Source organism: Cetorhinus maximus, chromosome 4 (genome assembly GCF_964194155.1).
Source record: "Cetorhinus maximus chromosome 4, sCetMax3.hap1.1, whole genome shotgun sequence".
Lineage (NCBI taxonomy): Eukaryota > Metazoa > Chordata > Chondrichthyes > Lamniformes > Cetorhinidae > Cetorhinus > Cetorhinus maximus.
In genome coordinates this window covers 49,092,773-49,112,364 of record NC_135882.1, presented here as the reverse complement: position 1 = coordinate 49,112,364, position 19,592 = coordinate 49,092,773, and the positions used below count along the sequence as shown (strand labels likewise).

The following is a 19,592-nucleotide window of genomic DNA, read 5'->3' as shown; positions in this document are numbered from 1 at the left end:
AGTCACAAATGGTGCTGAACATTGTGCAATCATCAGCGAACATCCCCACTTCCTACCTTATGATGAAAGGAAGGTCATTGATGAAGTGGCTGAAGACGGTTGGGCTGAGGGCACTACCCTGAGGAACTCCTACAGTGATGTCCTGGAACTGAGATGATTGACCTCAATCAACCACAGGCATCTTCCTTTGTGCTAGGTATGACTCCAACCAGCAGAGAGCTTTCTCCTTGATATTGACTCGTTTGCTAGGGCTCCTTGATGCCACACTGGTCAAATGCTGCCTTGATGTCAAGTGCAGTCAGTCTCACCTTACCTCTGGAGTTCAGCTCTTTTGTTCATGTTTGAATCAAGGCTGTGATGAGGTCAGAAGCTTAGTGACCCTGGCAGAACCCAAACTGAGCGTCAGTGAGCAGGTTATTGCTAAGCAAGCGTCGCTTGATAGCACAATTGATGACCCCTACCATCACTTTACTGATGGGGCAGTAATTGACCAGGTTGGATTTGTCCAGCTTTGTGTACTGGACATACCTGGGCAATTTTCCTCATTGCCAGGTAGATGCTCGTGTTGTAGCTGTACTGTAACAGCTTGGCTAGCGGCTCAGCAAGTTCTGGAGCTCAAGTCTTTGGTACTATTGCCAGAATATTGTCAGGGCCCATAGTCTTTGCAGTATCCAGTGCCTTCAGCCGTTTCTTGATATCACATGGAGTGAATTGAACTGGCTGAACACTGGCATCTGTGATGTTGGGGAGTTCCAGTGGATGGATCATCCACTTGGCACTTCTGGCTGAAAATTGTTGCAAATGCTTCAGCCTTATCTTTTGCACTGATGTGCTGGGCTCCTCCATCATTGAGAATGGGGCTATGCGTGAAGCCTCCTCCTCCAGTGAGTAGTTTAATTGTCCACCACCATTTACGACTGGATATGCATTTATTTAGAGTGACATATTACAAACATGTTTTATTATGTTAAAGGTGCTATATAAATGCAAGTTGTTGTTATCAAAGAGAACATAAGTCAAGCAGTCTCTCTGCCCCAAAACAAATCCTCTCAAGCATAAAGTACTTTCTTTCAGCACCCATTCTGTAAATGAAGTGCCCTGGCATCACTGAGCTTGCAAAGCAATTCTAATTATATCCTTTCTAGTTGCTATCACAAAATCTTTTAGGGCCTTCATTAAAAAGAATAAGTAGAAATAAAATCAAAAGTATACGCTGGGCATGTGTGGAAGCAATCCATGTACCTGTGGGGTGAAACTGGACAAACTCCAAGTCCTGGTTGGGTAATCCAGCTCGAGCAACCATGGCACTTCCATCTCCAGTGCTTGTATGTGCTGAAGTGCAACTGAAGTAAGTTCTTCCATATCCACTGCCAAACAGAACAAATATTTACCCAACAGCTTAACTTCATGTAAAAGCTATTTGCTCATATTGTTTACCCACAATCTCATATGATATCTTGTGATCAAACTGTACTTTCTGTGGACAATTTATTGGTCCATAAATTTTCAGTCTTAATTCAAATTTTTTTTTAAAAAAGGTTACTTATTTATAATGTTTATTGTCCCATTTGTGGACAGGGGAACGCCTACTAATGTTATTTATATGGATGTCCAAGAAGGTATTTGATAAAGTCCCTTAAAAGGACAAATGTGGGTACATGGAATTAAGTTGGATGATTTCACTGAAGGGCAGCAGAACATGGTTGAAGGGCTAAATGGCCTACTCCCGTTTCGGTATCCCTATACCAGTCTCGGGCAGCATATCTCCACATCTCTCCCTTCCTGACCCTGCTTTCTTGCAGGTGGCTCGAAATGCTTTGACCAGTAACTGGGTGAGCACATACAAACTGCAGGATGACCCCCATTATATCTCCCACATTTGTCCAGGGTAAATACCAGTGTCTAATGTTCCAGATTGACAGAGAGGGCCTAAGGACTTTGATAGAGAGAGACTTGTGCAAGTGCTCTTGGAACTCAAAGGTGCACATTATAAATTCCATCCCTCTCAAAAAAGTAAGGCTGCTTCCACAGAACCCTTCACAAAATTTCAAACAGACGAAGTATATTAATACGAAATAAAGGCTGGCACAACAGTAAAATACACAGTTTACTTCATTCCAGGCTGCCCATGCTCAACCAAGTCCTGGCTGGGGCAGGGATCGCATCAAGCACAAAGTATCAATTAAGACAAGTCGTGGTCAATGTGGTTTCCTGGATTTTTTTTGATCACCTAGAGGAATCGGAGAGAAATTTTCCAGATTCCCTCTGATTTACACCTCTCCCGGAAGATTATGACACCTAGGGATAGGGAGTCTCTTGATTTGATGCATGAGGCATCACAAGTCTATGGGACAGGCTAGATCGGCCAACTGGTCTTTTTTCTGTCCAACATTTTTACATGTTTGTACATTCATGTCCCTGTATACAATTTGCTTTATGCACCACCAAAAGTTAACACAGATTCAAACTTAGAACTTTTTTGTTGCTTTTGATTCAATGTAGTGCATCGAGTGCTCATCAGGATATACGATCCGATGTAACAGTGACACACCTGTGTGGGATAGTTGATGAGTTAGAATGGAATAATGTACTAAGCAGAGAAGTTGGAAGAAAAATGAATTATGCCATAACACTTCCCTCATCATGGTTTCATGTTAAAATTTGATGAAAAAAATCGATATAATTTTAGATTTACTTATGCTGAGTTCTCCATTAAAGAAACAATTGCAGTATTGTAGGATAATTTCAGTATAATATGATAGAATGGTGTGATTTCAATTTTGAGTTGCATTGTTCTACTATGAACACCTTTCCTGCTCCAATAATTTTTTCTGAATGATTTTAGTCTATTAGACGTAAATCACTTTTAATCGATGAAGGCAGCACAACATTACAATGGCACTGGTGCTTCTTAGTTCCCAAAGCATTGGTATTTTGTCTCCCCAATCTGGGGAATCAGTAGCAATACGCAAAATAACTTGATTTTATGTAGCATCTTGCCATGTCCACGGCATGTTCCAAATACTTCACAGTCAATAAATTCTCCGAAGTGTTGCTACTATCATATAGGGAAATGGAAAAGCCAAATGTGTACAGCAAAGTTCCACAAGCAGGAAACAAATAAGCCAATCTGTTTCAGTCCTGTGGGCTGAGGGGCTCTTGGAGACTAGAACACGAGAAGTAAGGTGAGATCTTTAACTTTCACTTGAACAATTTAGGAGCACTTGTTGTATACTTACAAAGCAAATGTGTTAGGAATAATTTTGCACCTACAAGATAGAAAATAAGTTTATCTAGGATGGCCATTCTTACCCAGTAGCAATCACAGTATTATTGGCCCTAAACCGGTGAATAGAGCCATCTTCCATACACAGTGCGATGACACCTCGACATTCTCCATTCTCCATCAGCAGATCCAAGGCAAAGTATTCAACAAAGTAGCTGGTGTCATACCGCAATGACTGCAGAAACACATTACAGCAACTCTGGTTATCCAAGAGCAAAAAGGCGACACATTACAGCTGCATTTTCTCAGAAATTTAGACAAGTTAAAATTGTGCATAACTGCAATTACTGCATGGCAAATGGGTTTGGAGAGTTACCAAGCAGTTAAAGGATATGCACATTTGCACTGAACAGTGGGGATGTTTACAAGGACAATATATGTTGCAGGTCTCTGGTGTGATATCTAAAATGGTTTCAAGTGGTTTCAGCATTTAATTTTTCTAATTTGCTCCTTTTTAGTTATTTTTTAAAACCGCACAACTTCTTATAAAATCAAACTATAACACTGGATGTCAATTTTCACATACCATAAGCAAATGTTTAACTCTTTAATTTGTATTGGGAGCACAAGTGTTCATGTGGATTTAAACATGATTTAAGCAAAACATCTGATCTTCACTGGACAACTACAACAGAGGTTTCAAGTATATGGCCAATCATACAGATTCAACCAGTTCAAGGTTGTCGCGTGTCCTGAACTGAAACACAAACCTTTCTGGTGCTGCTTCCAACAGTACAGGAGAACTGAGGCTTATAATACTAAGACCATAAAATAGTTCTCGTGGAGGGGGTGTCAGGGTATTAAGATTCATCTCAGGGAGGAGTGCAGAGGACACTAACATTGATCTGTGGGAGGGGTGGAGGGTGTTGGGATATTAAGATTTATCTTGGAGGAGATGTGTCGAAGTATTAAAACGATTCCGGAGGGTGGGTCTTTAAGATCAATACAGCTGGGAGGAGAGAGTCAAGACATTACGATTGATTTAATTTGAATTATTAAGAGATCAATGTGGCACTTTTATTGAATGAACTAATTCTATAAGGCTACCTTTTAACTACAATCAAAAGGTTTTAAAAACTGTCAAATGCATTATCTTTGGCATCCAACAGAGTTTACCAAATTCATTCTGAACTTTGGTTATGGCATCATCGTAAGGATCCTACTCTGGATCAGATTTGGTGCTTTTGGCCTCCACAAATCATCTTCCTCTTCATCTGAACTGGATATTGTGCATTTTTTGAATGATCTCATGGTGGTTTGTACATTAATATTATTCCATGATTTGATGACAAAACCACACAAAACATCAAGTGTGGCAGTACACACATTTCCACTCGTGAAGGTTTTTTTCTCTCCGTTATCCATCCATCTATTCCACTCGGCACAAACATGATCCTTGATTGGCTTGTTGAGGCACACGGTCAAAGGCTGAACTAGGGACATTAGACCCCCTGACATAACTGCAATTTGGCTGTTATTTCTTTACAAGTGCATCTTGATCTCATCAGTTATATGGAATCTGAACATGTCCCACTCTCTAATAAGTTGCATTCTTTGTGTAGGCCACTGGGATGCCTATTTCACACATTATCAGTTCATAACTTAACTCCATCCTCACCCATCCAATCATCGTCATGGACATGCACAAAAACTTCTGCAAAGAACTTGATTTTCACACGGTTTTATCTTGAAAATTACATAGGTTTTAATTTCATTCCATCGGCCATGTAGATTAGTAACACCGTGAATCCAGTCTTCTCATGTCCTGTAGTTTTCACTAGAACTGTTTTCAAATCTTTCCACTCCACAGTTCAATTGCCGACCATATTGAAATTCATGGGCATTTCATCCATGTTGCCTTTGTGACATAATGGGTTTTTGTATTTTTGCTGCTGTCTGAAGAATCATCGCTGGAAACTGGTAATTTTGGTAGAGGTCTTTTGGTAATTTCTGAGCAATCTTAGTATTCTGCTGCAACACTAGACATTTTCATTCCATAAAGTAGCTACTTCAGCTGGCAGTTGGTCTGAAATCACTGCTGGACTCAGGGTTTGATTTGGCCCAATTAAGTGTGTGTCTATGCATTGCATTTCTGGTGATGATGTAACCATTCTGATGATTTTCGAGGACTCATTCCAAAACATGCTGTTAATGTCGGGCCATTGGCTGATCCCTGCTCTCATGGCGCATTTGGTCTTGGGCATCTGCTTCAAGGCATATTCCTCCTCCTTTTATTCTCATGCTAATTTTGCACTAACACCAACTTTTCTCGCTGCAGCAGAGTTATTTGACCAGTTATCCAATGATATGACTTTTGGCTTGATACCAGCTTTGTACTTCATTCCTTTTGCCGGAGGAACCGTTTCTGTTCGTCATTCACCACACGCAGTCTGCTGTGTGGACGTGTCTTAATTTTAATTGCACCATCATCGGCAGTCGTGTCTTCAGCTGCCCTGGCCCTAAAGCTCTGGAATTCCCCCACCAAACCTCTCTGCCGCTTTCCTCCTTTAAGATGCACCTCAAAATCTACCTCATTGACCAAGATGCCCTAATATCTCATTACGTGGCTTAGTGTGAAATCTTGTTTGTTAACTCTCCTGTGAAGTGCCTTGGAACATATTACTACATTAAAGATGATATAGAAATACAAGTTGCTGTTATTGAGAAGGCAAAATAAAAATTCATGTTTACATGTATAGAACTTAATCTTAATTTTCTGATGAACGATCAACACCCAAAGATGTTAACTTATCCCACTGCTCTACAGATGCTGACTGACATCTTGAACATTTCTTACCCTGCCGTAAAGCGTATGCAGCAAAGAGTGTCCAGTCCGGTCTGCAACACAACAGCAGCGATGAGCCTGTCCCCCTTTTCCAAACTGTAGGCTTTGTCCACCAAATGCACGTTGGTAAATCTTGCCCTCCTCTGTCCTACTGAAAGGCATTCCATAGTTTTCCAGCTGGTGTGAAGACAAAAGGAAATACAAAACAACATTTGTCAATAGTTCAGTCTTCCAGGAAGGGGTTTAGGCTCCACCAGCCCTGATCTTTTAAGCCAGATAATTGGAATTCGCTTTCCCCACAATGTTCTCTGCTCCTGATGTGTGGTTTCCATTAATGGGGATAAAGTTGACAGGAAATGCATTGAGGTGAGGTTTTTTGAATAAATTACAGCAAAGATGGACAGACATTAAAAATCATTCCATCACCTAGCGAAAACTTGCAAGAATTGCTACTGCACAAATATGGCACCCTTACGCCCCCAAGTCAATCAATCAATTAGTGATAATATGGTTAATTTCATGCTGTGGACTGACACTCATCAAAATTTGGTTGAAAAGGTTCAAATTCAATTCAATAAGGACTTTGATTGCTGTCAGAAGGAGAATATAGACATCCCATCATCCAGAATACCTGGTGTTTAAACATCTTCTCTTGCCATCATACCTCAATGACAGCAGCTGGTGCTTGTTCGGTCATATAGTGTATTGCATCTTGATCTCCCAGCCAATCAGATCCTTTCACTGTGTCATAAAAATGCCACCTCCAGTCATCAGGCTCCATATTACTCAGTGCAGCATTTATTCCACCCTGCAAAAAGAACCAGAACTTTAAGCCTTCTTTTCATTTGTTGGGTAGCAGTCAGTGGTTATTATTGGAGGAAATCAAACTCTTCCCCATAGTTAGCATCAACACACAAATCAAACACTCACAGGTCAAGCAGTAAACAGTGCAGTAAAACTCTTTGACTTTTCCCCACTGATGGCTCTTAAGAGAACTTCTGACTCACCAGAATCAATTTTTGATAAGAATAATCATGATTAACAATAGTGTAAAAGTATGTGGATAATTACAATCTTTGTTGTTGTGCTATCAACTGCTATTATGAAGAACAAAGGAGTATTGTTAAAACTGGCGAACTCATTTCATGAAATAACCTTAAAAGAAAGGTGACACTTATCTATAAGTCTCCCCTGGATTTTAAAAAATGTCAAATACAATGATGCTCTTTTAATACCTTATAAACAAACATTCTCCTGTCTCATGCAAACACAAGAGAACATACTGGAATAAGAAAAAAAAGTCTTGCATTTATATAGCATCTTATATGAGCAGTTGTCTCAGAATGCTTTATAGCCAATGAGTACCTTTGAAGAGTAATCACTATTGCAACGTAGGAAACAGCAGCCAATTTGCACACAGCAAGTTACCACGAACAACAATGTAACAATGACCAGATAATCTTGTTTTCTGTGACAAAAACAGAAACAGAAATACCTGGAAAAACTCAGCAGGTCTGGCAGCATCGGCGGAGAAGAGCACACATGACGTTTCGAGTCCTCATGACCCTTCAACAGAACTAAGTAAAAATAGGAAAGGGGTGAAATATAAGCTGGTTTTAGGAGGGTGGGGGGGGGGGTGTTGGGACAAGAAGCCAGTAATAGGTGGAGATAACCAAAAGATGTCAAAGACAAAAGGACAAAGAGGTGTTGAAGGTGGTGATATTATCTAAAGGAATGTGCTAATTAAGGGTAGAAAGCAGGACAAACAAGGTACAGATAGCTCTAGTGGGGGTGGAGTGCGGTAAAGGAATACTAAAAAGGCTAAAAGGTAGAGATAAAACAATGGGTGGAAATACATTTAAAAATAATGGAAATAGGTGGGAAAAGAAAAATCTATATAAATTATTGGAAAAAACAAATAAACTCGAAACGTCAACTGTGGTCTTCTCCACCAATGCTGCCAGACCTGCTGAGTTTTTCCAGGTATTTCTGTTTCTGTTTTTGTTTTGGATTCCCAGCATCCGCAGTTCTTTGCTTTTATCTCCTCGTTTTCTGTGATGTTGGCTGAGGGATAAATATTGGTCAGATGACCAGGGATAACTCCTCTCCTCTAAAATACTGTCATGGCATCCTTAATGTCCACCTAAGGGGGCAGACAGGGCCTTGGTGTAATGTCTCATCCAAAAGATGAAGACAGAAAGGGAGAAAAAGTGAGAGAGGAAAGGGCAAACATGAAGGAGAGGAAAGGCATGAGAGAGCAAAGAAAGACTTGCATTTAGATGGCACCCTTCACAACCACAGGAAGTTCAATATTACGTACTTTTGACGTTTAGTCAATGCTGCAATGTATGGAACACGACAGCCAAGTTGCGGATAGCAATGAAATAAATGACAAGATTATCTGTTTTAGTTGTTGGTTCTGCACACAGCTGTATTCACCTTGATTATGTGCTCAAGTTTCTGGAATGGATCTTGAACCCCCGAACTTTAACTCAGAGATGAGAATGCTACCAGTAAGCCAAGGTTGACATCTTGTTAGTATTAAATTAGCAACTAAGTCATTCCCATCTTTAAGAGTTTTCAATGTTTCATTCACAGGTTAAAATATTCACTTATCTTGTCACTAAGCATTAAATCAGTACTACACATATAAATGTTGTGCATTTGATTTACAATCACATTTTATCCATGTATCCTTGATGTTGTTCTATTCTTAAGAAACACAACAGTCTAACCAGTATTAATTGCATGTATTTCAGTTACTGTAAGAACTGGAGGTTATAGCTTTGCAGTGCGACAGATACACTTCCTCAGCTGTAATTGGATCTGTACACAGTTCTATTCTACAAGATAGACAAACTACACCCCAAAATTGGCAGCTTTACATTCCATCATACAAACAGCATCCCTCACCTCTGCAATCCATGGAGTTTGTTATGGCACAGCCGATGGTAAATGCGGAGTTGTTCAAATCCCAAAGGGAAACTTGAAACAGTTGCCACAACTTGTTTTGCAATTTGTATAAACTTTGAGATCCGTGCCTTGAATTCAGTAGTAATAAGACTACCAAGTCTTATAGGTTTTTACAAACTAGATTAAACATTTATTAATAAGAGAAATGATTTTAAGCACCTACATATGTCTACAAATTACTATTATAACTTCTAAATCCCCTAATTAATCTGACTCCCAATTACACTTTTGTTAAGGCGCACACATTTTAAAAGACCCAGGCAAGGTGACACAATATCCTGAACCAGTCGAATTCAAACTGAGTTTTCTTAACTTCAGCTCTTTGAAAACAACAACTTGAAGCATAGATGCTGAAGGCTTTACAAACTTGTTAGATCTTAAAAATGCTTACCTTTACACACAGCCTTCGCTCCTTTATACATATTTTCCCCTTTGAATGCAAATTCCCATTTGTCTTTGGACTTTATCTTTTTGATAAGAAAATCTCTCATAGTACTAAGTTTCACCTGTAATCTTTGGCAAAAATAAACACTGTTTCTAAACTTCAAAACTTCACCTGGCTAGGTGACACATTTCACCCTCATTTTGAAAACAATCTAGTCTGGTTTATTTTAAAATGCAAATGTCCTTTTACACCTTACATCTAAGCTTCCCCATGTTTACCATGTTTACATTAAAGCCTTCAGACCAGCTGCCTTTAATCCAATTAAGTCTCTCTCTCTCTCTCACACATTGGGAAAAGGACCCAAAATGAAATGAGGTTTTTTTTTTTTTAAATGCACCTAGTTATGATGACCTGGAATGCACTGCCTGAAAGGGTGGTGGAAACAAGTCAAATAGTAACTTTCAAAAGGGAATTTGATATATACTTGACAAGGAAAAGATTCATGGGCTATAGGGAAAGGGAGGGGGATTGGGCCTAATTGGATAGCTCTATCAAAGAGCTGACATTATACCTTGTAAGGATTTTTTCTACACTTTTAGTGCCAGGGTTATCTCAAGTTCACAATTTGGAGTTTTGTACTGTATTCTGTGCAGAATATTCAGTGTCTACCCAGCTGTTGCCAAATTTCCAGCTTTGCATCCTAACTCACAACTACAGTCTACATGTAACCTTGTGCATGGTCTCCAAAATCTGCAACACTGCAGTTTTCATACAGCTGAATGGACTTATTATCTGAAGCTGTTATTGTATACGCACAGTGCCATCCTTTGCTCAAATACAGCATCTTTGCCTGCGACAGAATCTTGTGGGTTTACATCTGACACCAGAGACTTGATCACAAAATTCTGTGCAGTACTGAAGGAGTGCTATGTTGTCAAAGATGCCATTTCCTGAAGAGATATTAAACCTAGTCCCTTTTGTGCCTTGCAGACGGATTTAAAAAGATTCCATGATTTTATTTGAGGAAGAGCAGAATTCACCCAATGACCTGGCCAATATTCATCCCTGAAAGAAAACATTACCTGGCCATTAATCCTATTGTTGCATGTGGAATCTTGCATGTGTACACTCCCTAGCGCCGGCCACAGCCACAGCTTTCCCAACAACGTTCTTTAACACCTGCCGCAACCAGGTCCCCTAACAGAGTTCCCAGCCACATCCCCTAGCACTGACCTAAGTCACATAGCCTAGTACCGGCCCTTGCCACAGCTGCATCACTTAGCACCAGGCATAGCCACTCGTTCCCCAGCCACATTCCCTACTGGATCTCCTAGCACTGACTCCAACCACATCCCCTGACACCTGGCACCCACCTCCCCACCTCCGACCCCAGCAATTCTCATTCTGAATGGCCCTCATGATCCTCAATCACACTGCTCAATCACAATGACCATGGGAGGAGTCTAGTCGGTACAACTGTTTGTATTTAAACATGAATCAGAAAGCATCTCTATTTATAACACGTGGAAAGAACGTTAGTGCTTCTCACCTGAGCAGCGACTGTGTGAGATCTGGTAGGAAAGAGTTTTGTAACACAGGCAGTGTTGAAACCAGCCTCGGACAAACCGAAAGCTGCTCGTAAACCAGCACCACCGGCTCCAACCACTACCGCATCAAACTCATGATCAACCACTGGGTACTGAGTGGAGATCTGTAATAGGGAAACAAGACACAGACACATTGTGGTTACCAAATGCAATGGCAGAGACTTTAAAAATAAAGGATCAGAGACACAACAAATATGTTCACTGGTGCACAAAACTATATGAACCTATATTTATATAGCACCTTTAACACAATGAACAGTCCAGAAGCATTATAAAACAAACTATGACACTGAGCCAAATAGGTGATATTAGGTCACATGATCAAAAGCTTGGTCAAAGGGGTAGGTTTTAAGGCATGTCTGAAAGAGGAAAGCGAGGCAGAGAGGTGTAGGGAGGGTATCCCAGAGTTTGGGGCCAAGACACTGAAGGCACAACCACTAATGGTGGCGCAATTAAAATTGAGAAATGCACAAAGGGGAAAATTAATTAAGTACAGGTAACACGGAGAGTTGTGTGGGTGGAGGAGATTGAAGATAGGGAGAGACAAGGCCATGGAGGAATTTGAAAACAGGGTGAAGAATCTTAAAATCAAGATGTTGCTTGATGGGGAGCCAATGTAGGTCAGTGAAAACAATGGTGATAAAGGAAGGAGAAAGGGAACCTGCCGAGAATTAAAGGACACTGGCAGCAGGGGTTTGAATAGCCCCAAGTTTACAGAGGGTAGAACATGAGACACCAGCCAGAAGTGCATTGGAATAGTCGAGTCTAGAGGCAACGAAGGTATCAATGAGAGTTTCAGCAAATAAGCCGAGGCAGGCATGAAGTCTGGCAATGTTACAGAGCTGGAAATAGGTGGTCTTAGTGTTGACACTAAGGTCACATGAGGCAGGAAGCTCATCTCAGGATCAAATGTAACACCAAGGTTGCAAACAGATTGGCTTTAATCTCAGACTGTTGCCAGGGAGATGAGTGAAGTCAATAGTTCTGGAATGCAGTTTGGACGAGAAACTGGAAACAATGGTTTCAGTTTTCCAGATATTTAATTGGAGGAAATTTCTATCGTCTAGTACTGGATGTCAGATAAGCAGTCAGATAATTTAACAACAGTGGAAGAGCTGGGAGAGGTGGTGGTGATGTGGAACTGGGTGTTGTCAACTTACATATGAAAATTAATGTTGAGCCTTGGGATAGTGTTGCCGAGTGTGCAGCATGTAGATGAGAACTAGGAGGGGACCAAGGCTAAATCCTTGGGGGATACCAGAGGTAACGGTGCAGGTGCAGGAAGAAAACCCATTGCAAGTGATTTTCTGGCTACAATTAGATAGGTAAGACTGGAACCATGTGAGAGCAGTCCCACCCAGCTGGACGACAGTAGAGAGGGATTGAAGGAGGATGGTTGGTCAACCATTTCAAAGCTTGCACAGGTTGAGAAGGACGTGAAGGGAAAGTTTACCTTTGTCACAGCCATATAAAATGCCATTCGTGAAAAAGTGCCATTTCAGTACAGTGGCCCAACAGAAACCTCATTGGAGGAATTCAAACAGTTCTGGGAAAGCTGGGAAGAGATTTGGAAGGTGGTAAAGGATTTTGGAGAGGAAAGGTAGGTAAAAGATGGAATGGTAGCTTGCAACCTTAAAATTATGAACTGAAGGCATACTAGAGACTACTTATTCCCTTCCCCCCTTATGTTATAACATTGTGGATGCAATTAGTATGGAAGCCGCCACTGGAAGAAAAACATGGGGTTGATATTTTAAGATATACCAGTAACAAATCCATTTAAAATTATATAAATGCGCAAATTTGTGAAACATAATGTACAAGTGTTAGTTCAATATCATCAATATTAGAAATAAAGTATAAGTTAAGCACTTGTTTTATGAATTAATGGGGCAGATCTTTGTGTGATAGTGTAGAACAGGTGATAGTGAGTTGACGGTCCGTTTCTCTCCATTTTCATTTCCTTTATATCACCGTAGTAGGTAACTTCTCAGGAAATATCATCTTTCTCTTGCTCGTATCTGCTGCTTCTGTTCAAAGGCCCAATAACTGACCTTTTGCATTGCTGCTCTGATTAGTAGCTGTGGCTACTCCCAAAATCCAGCCTACTGCTTCTCTGCCACTATCCACATGGCAGCAGTGGGGTCCATGGAGCAGAATCCTCCCGTCAACCCTCATCCACACCCCTGAGTCTGGTCTTAATTCAGTCCAGTTGGGAGTTTCATGTCTCCACAAAATGCCTGGATGTTGACACCCAATGTTTCTCCATTGGGCAACATTTTGGTCCTTACGAATCCAAAGATTTCCCAGAATCATTGTTTGGTGGGACCAAGTTTTTTTTTTCTCTGTAGCATGACCCATTTTCCAATACGCAAAGACTGAAACCATTAAACTGAGAAAAGGCTCTTACTGAAAAGCAGCAGACTTTAAAAGTGCATGGGTTTTGAAATTAAGAAAACATCAACATATATTTGGTACAGTAGCACAAAAATTAACTAGATGCATTTGGATACTTGTTGGAATTTTCTCTTAGTGCTAGGCATCAAGTAATGCAAGTAATCTCAGAAATCTGAGTAACAGATACAATAAGAGACTTGAGGTTTGCATTTTAAGGATCTTTACTTACTGCATTTGAAACTTTGGTTGCATTTTTGTTATATTTCCCATTGACGGCAAAGTGGAATCTGTGAGCTGCAGTTTGAAACACTGCAGGAACCTGTAAAAATACAAAACTCAATTAATTAGAAATGATAGGTCTATATAGCTGTCACAAGTGGAGGCACATTTCAAGATGCCAAAAAAAGTGATCTCACAAACTTATCCAAAAAAAAGTAGAGCAGAAGAGACGTGCCTTCATGCAGTGCCTTTTTTTAATTCATTCACGGGATGAATGGGCCAGCATTTATTGCCCATCCCTAGTTGCCCTTGAGAAGATTGTAGTGAGCTGCCTTCTTGAACAGCTGCAGTCTATGTGGTGTAGGTACACCCACAGTGTTGTTAGGAAGGGAGTTCCAGGATTTTGACCTAGCAACAGTGAAGGAACGGCGATATATTTCCAAGTCAGAATGGTGAGTGACTTGGAGGGGGACCTGATCAACACTGGAATCTCTCAAAGTGCTTTCATTATAATCAATTACTTTGAAGTGCAGTAACACTCTTGTAGGGAGGGACAGTGACCATTTTGGATCCAGAAAGCCAAATGATTTATTGCTTCCTCTCCAAAATCCTTGAACGTGTTGTCGCCTCCCAAATCCCTTCCCATCTTTTCCAGAATGCTATGTTTGAATCCCTCCAATTATGTTTCCGCTCCTGCCAGAGTACCGGAATGGCACTTATCAAAGTCACAAATGACATTTTATGTGACTGTGACAAAGGTAAACTTAGGAAACAATGCTGAACAGAGCATCAGGAAAATTCCTTGCTCTTCGTCCAAAAGTGGCAACAAATCTTTTAATGCCCATCTGAACCAATAGAAATGGGAGACCATCTTCAGTTTAGTCAAACGCGTTGCTTCTGACAGTACATTTGTTCAGGAATAGGAGGTATCCGACTGGGAGGAAATGCAAAGGAAACTAAGATAGATTCGGAGCGAATGTGCATAAGGCACTGGGTGTGATAGATAAAGTTGGTGAGCTGCAGGTAAAAGAAACCACAATGGATTATGATATAATGACAATGGAGACCTGGGTCAAACAAGGGGAGGAATAGGCACTAAATATTCCTGGCTATATATTAATCAGGAAAGATAGGGAAGGAAAAAAGGAATGGGGGCAGAGTGGCAGTATTGATCAAAGATACTTTTACACTGTTAGAAAGGAATTATGGAGTTGTAGGGTCAATGACAGAATCAAATTTGGCCCCAAGGATCATTGTTGGCTCTGATACATATTAATGATCTGGACTTGGGCATGTTGGGCATAATTTCAAAGTCTGAAGATGACTGGAAAGTTGGAAATGTAGTAAATAGTGAGAATAGCAAGGAGGACAGAGATAGACAGGTGAAATTTAATGCAAAAACAAAGGAGGATTGAGATAATCCTGGCACTAAAAGTGTAATTTATTTTCCATTTAACATTGCAGGATTTGAGGTACAGACTTTGAAAACAAATTCATGCAAGGTATAATGTCAGCTCTTTGATAGAGCTATCCAATTAGGCCCAATCCCCCTCCCTTTCCCTCTAGCCCATGAACCTTTTCCTTGTCAAGTATATATCAAACTCCCTTTTGAAAGTTACTATTTGACTTGCTTCCAAGGCAGTGCATTCCAGGTCATAACAACTAGGTGCATTTAAAAAAAAAACCTCATTTCATTTTGGGTCATTTTCCCAATCATCTTAAATGTGTGTCTGCTGGTTACCAGCTCTCCTGCCAGTGGAAAAGTTTCTCCTTATTTACACTATCATAATTTTGAACATCTTGATTAAATCTTCCCTTAACCTTCTCTGCTGAGAAGGAATCGCCGAGTAGACACAGACACGATAGGTCAAATCGCCTCCTTGTGTGCTAGTTACTGCGCCACCTTAATCACAAAAAATCCAGTTGCCAGTCTGTGTTCAGCACAAATCAACAGGCGCATGATGCTCTAAATCTAATGCGCTGAAAGGAAAAAACATCAGTTGACCTCAGACCAACGCTATAATGTGACAGCATCTTCAGATCTCAAGAAGAGTCATACGGACTCGAAACATTATCTCTGTGTCTCTCTCTCCACAGATGCTATCAGACCTGCTGGGTTTTTCCAGCATTTTTTGTTTCCATTTCATATTTTCAGCATCCGCAGTATTTTGCCACTATTCATCTGTGCCAGCTGCAGAACGGACTGCCACTCACAAATCAGCCTCTACAGCCACAACAGGCGATGTCCAACACAGAAATGACATGTACCCTGGGAGCAGGCCATCGTCTACCGAGATGGAGGGGTGCCATTGTTATTATAAAATTATTGATTCTCTCCCTGACCAACATGACATTGGAGCAGGAATCAAATATCCTATAGAGCCTTTGGTAAAAATATGACATCTCCATCTTGTTGAAAAATCACCTTTTTTAAAGTCTACTGATATGCTGCTCAACTATTTATTTCTTTATTCTTTCATGGGATGTGGGTGTTGGTGGCAGGACCAGCATTTGTTACCCATCCCCAATTACCCTTAAGCAAGGGATGATAACAGGTGCTGTTTTTGTAGACCTGTCAGCAGCATACGATACAGTGAACCACAGGTGTCTCCTCAGCAAGATCCTAGAGATGACAAAAGATATCCACTTGACAGAGCTGTTAGAAAGCATGCTTCAGAATCTCCGGTTCTATGTTGAACTAGGTGGGAAGCGCAGCAGGTGGCATATTCAGAAGAATGGTCTTCCTCAGGGAAGCGTGTTTACACCGCTGCTGTACAACATCTACATGAATGACCAACCTATAGACGGTGTCACACGCCGTTTTATACATGCTGATGTCACTGCCCAAAGCACTGATTTTAACACCATGGAGATAATGCTTTCTGGGGCCTTGGAGGGACTAACATCCTACTATGAAGAAAACACCTTTGCGCAAACCCATCAAAGACGCAAGTTTCTGCATTCCACCTCAGAAACCGTGAAGCCAAACGCCAGCTTAAAGTAACCTGGTGTGGAGCAACACTGACGCATTGCGAGCACCCTATCTACTTAGGAGTCACCCTTGACAGATGCCTCACCTTCAAAAACCACATCGAAAAGACAAAGGCAAAAGTGAGTGCATGAAACAACATCCTGAATAAGCTCATTAACACAAAATGGGGAGCAAGCTCGAAAACATCGCGAACCAGTGCACTTGCTCTTTGCTATTCCAATGCCGAATACGCCTGCCCTGCATGGGAAAGATCTACTCATGCTAAGAAGATGGATGCCGTTCTGAATGCAAGCTGCTGACTTATCACAGGTTGTTTAAAACCAACAAACACCAACAGCCTATATATCCTGGCAGGTATCACTCCCCCTGATATAAGAAGAATGGTAGCCAGCAAGAAAGAGCGACTCTGTCAAACATCAGATGAGAGGCACCCTCTACATGGTCATACACCTACACCCAGCCGCCTAAAGTCAAGGAAGAGCTTTATGAACGGTGTTGTTCCATTACAATCAACCCCATCTGAAGCCCGTATCGCCTTGTGGAAAGACCGGCTCGCCAGTCTCGAACAACCCCTAGCGATGGAAATTCTACCCAATGAAAGCCTTCCCCGAGGAGCTAATTGCAACTAGGCAACCTGGAAGTGCCTTAACAGACTTAGGACTGGTGTAGGTCGTTCAAAGGTGTCACTAAGCAAATGAGGATATACAACCTGCCCGACAACTTGTGAACGTGGAACTGAGCCACAGACTATGCAACATCTCCTGCAATGTCTATCGCTAGAGGACCCCTGCACTGTTGCAGATCTTGCCGAATTCAACAACAAGGTGCAAAAATGTGTCCAGTTCTGGCTGGGCCATGTATAGCCTGTCTGTGGACACAATAAGAAATTACCCTTAAATGAGTGGATTGCTAGGTCATTTCAGAGGGCAGTTAAGAGTCAATCACATTGTTTTGGGGCTGGGGTCATATGTAGGTCAGACCAGGTAAGGACAGCAGATTTCCTTCCCTAAAGGAACATCAGTGAACCAGATAGGTTTTTACAACAACTGAAGATAGCTGTCATGGTCACCATCACTGATGCTAGCTTTATATTCCAGATTTATTAATTATTCCAGATTAACTGAATTCAAATTTATGTCCCCAGAGCATTAGACTGGGCCTCTGTATGACGAGTGAAGTGACATTATGACTCCTCCTGAATTTACAAACTGCAATTTTGATCTACCACCGTTTGTCTCAACATGTTATTTTGTAATCCTCCTCCTTCTAAACCTCACCCAGGCAAATTCACTCCAAAGTTCAGAGCTCATGGCCCCTGTTACTTTCTATTCCTTATGTTACAAACAGCTACTCATCCTCTCCACAGTATTAATTCATGAATTAGTCACTGGATTTTTGGTATAACTATTGCAGCGGTCCTATTAAATAAATAACTGACAACAGAGATTTTAACTGGCTTAATCAGAGTGGGCCTGTACTCAATAACCATTAACTACAATCACTAGTTAAATGCTAGCTGGTACCTTCTTGAATAATTACAGCCCTGCAGGCATTACAATGACCAGTTACACAACCAAATTTTTCATAAATTATAAAAGCAAAAAACTGCGGATGCTGGAAATCCAAAACAAAAACAGAAACAGAAATACCTAGAAAAACTCAGCAGGTCTGGCAGCTGTGCTCTTCTCCGCCAATGCTGCCAGACCTGTTGAGTTTTTCCAGGTACTTCTGTTTCTGTTTTTTCATAAATTATACTAACTAGCTCAATGGGTCAAATTGACCAGCATAAGCAGTGACCCCCCCCTGTAATTGGTCAGTGTTTTAACTGATAGGTCACACTGATCTGTATAAACACACACCCTCAGTAAAGAAAGGCTTATGTTTCTATAGTGCCTTGTATGTCCTCAGGAAGTCCCAAAGTGTTTTACAGCCAATGAAGGAAGAAAGCCTGATGTAATGTAGAGAAAATGTGGCAGCCAATTTACACACAGCAAAGGGAACAAAAGGGGCCTCAATTCAGCACCATATGTGAAAGATATCACCTCCAACAGTGCAACACTCCCTCAGTACTGCTCTGAAGTGTCACCTTCTGACCCAGGATGGGAGAGTTACCCACAGCTGCCATTTCTAGATGGACTCTCAGGTGAGATCTGCGGCCACCCACCCCATCCCCAGTAATGAACATCACTAAAATACTCTCACTGGTTACAACAGAATTATAGGACTAACATAAGACAGACCTCCAGTAAAACAGAGCATTAATATTTGATTACAATGACCAATATAGCCAGTAACAAATATCAGCACTTATATAACTTATATAACAAGCAGAATAACCTTGAGGCCTTGCAGTGACCTACAACAATCATATTAACTGATCAGAAGCTAAAATAAAATCCGCACTGCACAGTACTGACAATCCTCAGGATAGCCCTGGCTGATTACACTTTAACCCGCTGACCTGTCCGAGTCGCCCCTTCCTCAGAGAGGCCACCAAGCAACGTGCCGCCATCTTGGAACTGCCTGCGGATCAGCTCATTCCGCATGCGAGAGGGGTGAACTGGACCAGCCCATTTCTGGGAGGGGGAACTAGAGCAGCCCATTTGCCAAGGGGGGGATTTTCCCATTGGGTCCGCTCCAGATAAACTGGGAAATATCCAAAGACCCGAGCAGCAAAAATCAGGTAAAACTGCCACTGTTAAAAAAAACACCATCGACAACCCAATCTGCCGTAGCCTGCTTCTCCTCTCATTGTTGCTAATGGCCGCAGCTCGGTGAAGAACTGCGTCACCGAAATAAGGTGAGTTAAAGAAATAGAGAGAGGCTGGGGGAGAGATAGAGAGAGACCACGGAAGAAGCGAAAGAGGGGAGGGGGTGGGAATGGAGTCGGGGAAATACTGAGGGGGAGCCTTAGGGAAGGTGAGATTCTGGGGGTGGAATAGTGGAGA

The 19,592-nt window shown here is 41.3% G+C and overlaps 2 protein-coding genes across 3 annotated transcripts in view; one reads left to right on the top strand and one right to left on the bottom strand.

The window, feature by feature from the left end:
* sdha (succinate dehydrogenase complex, subunit A, flavoprotein (Fp)) overlaps positions 1-19,246 on the bottom strand; it is a 45,333-nt gene extending 26,087 nt beyond the window's left edge. Inside the window, exons 1-7 of the mRNA XM_078540143.1 lie at positions 19,106-19,246; positions 13,663-13,752; positions 10,979-11,140; positions 6,736-6,879; positions 6,084-6,248; positions 3,313-3,461; positions 1,243-1,367 (exon numbers count right to left, since the gene is read on the bottom strand). Of these exons, the coding sequence (XP_078396269.1) occupies positions 1,243-1,367; positions 3,313-3,461; positions 6,084-6,248; positions 6,736-6,879; positions 10,979-11,140; positions 13,663-13,752; positions 19,106-19,156 (886 nt within the window). The 5' untranslated portion in view covers positions 19,157-19,246. The remainder of the gene's footprint in view (positions 1-1,242; positions 1,368-3,312; positions 3,462-6,083; positions 6,249-6,735; positions 6,880-10,978; positions 11,141-13,662; positions 13,753-19,105) is intronic.
* LOC144679600 (coiled-coil domain-containing protein 127-like) overlaps positions 19,230-19,592 on the top strand; it is an 18,905-nt gene continuing 18,542 nt past the window's right edge. The window contains exon 1 of one of the 2 annotated variants that reach the window (XM_078540144.1): positions 19,230-19,444. The gene's annotated coding sequence lies outside the window, so the exon portion shown is untranslated. The remainder of the gene's footprint in view (positions 19,445-19,592) is intronic. The other variant, XM_078540145.1, reaches the window with a different exon arrangement.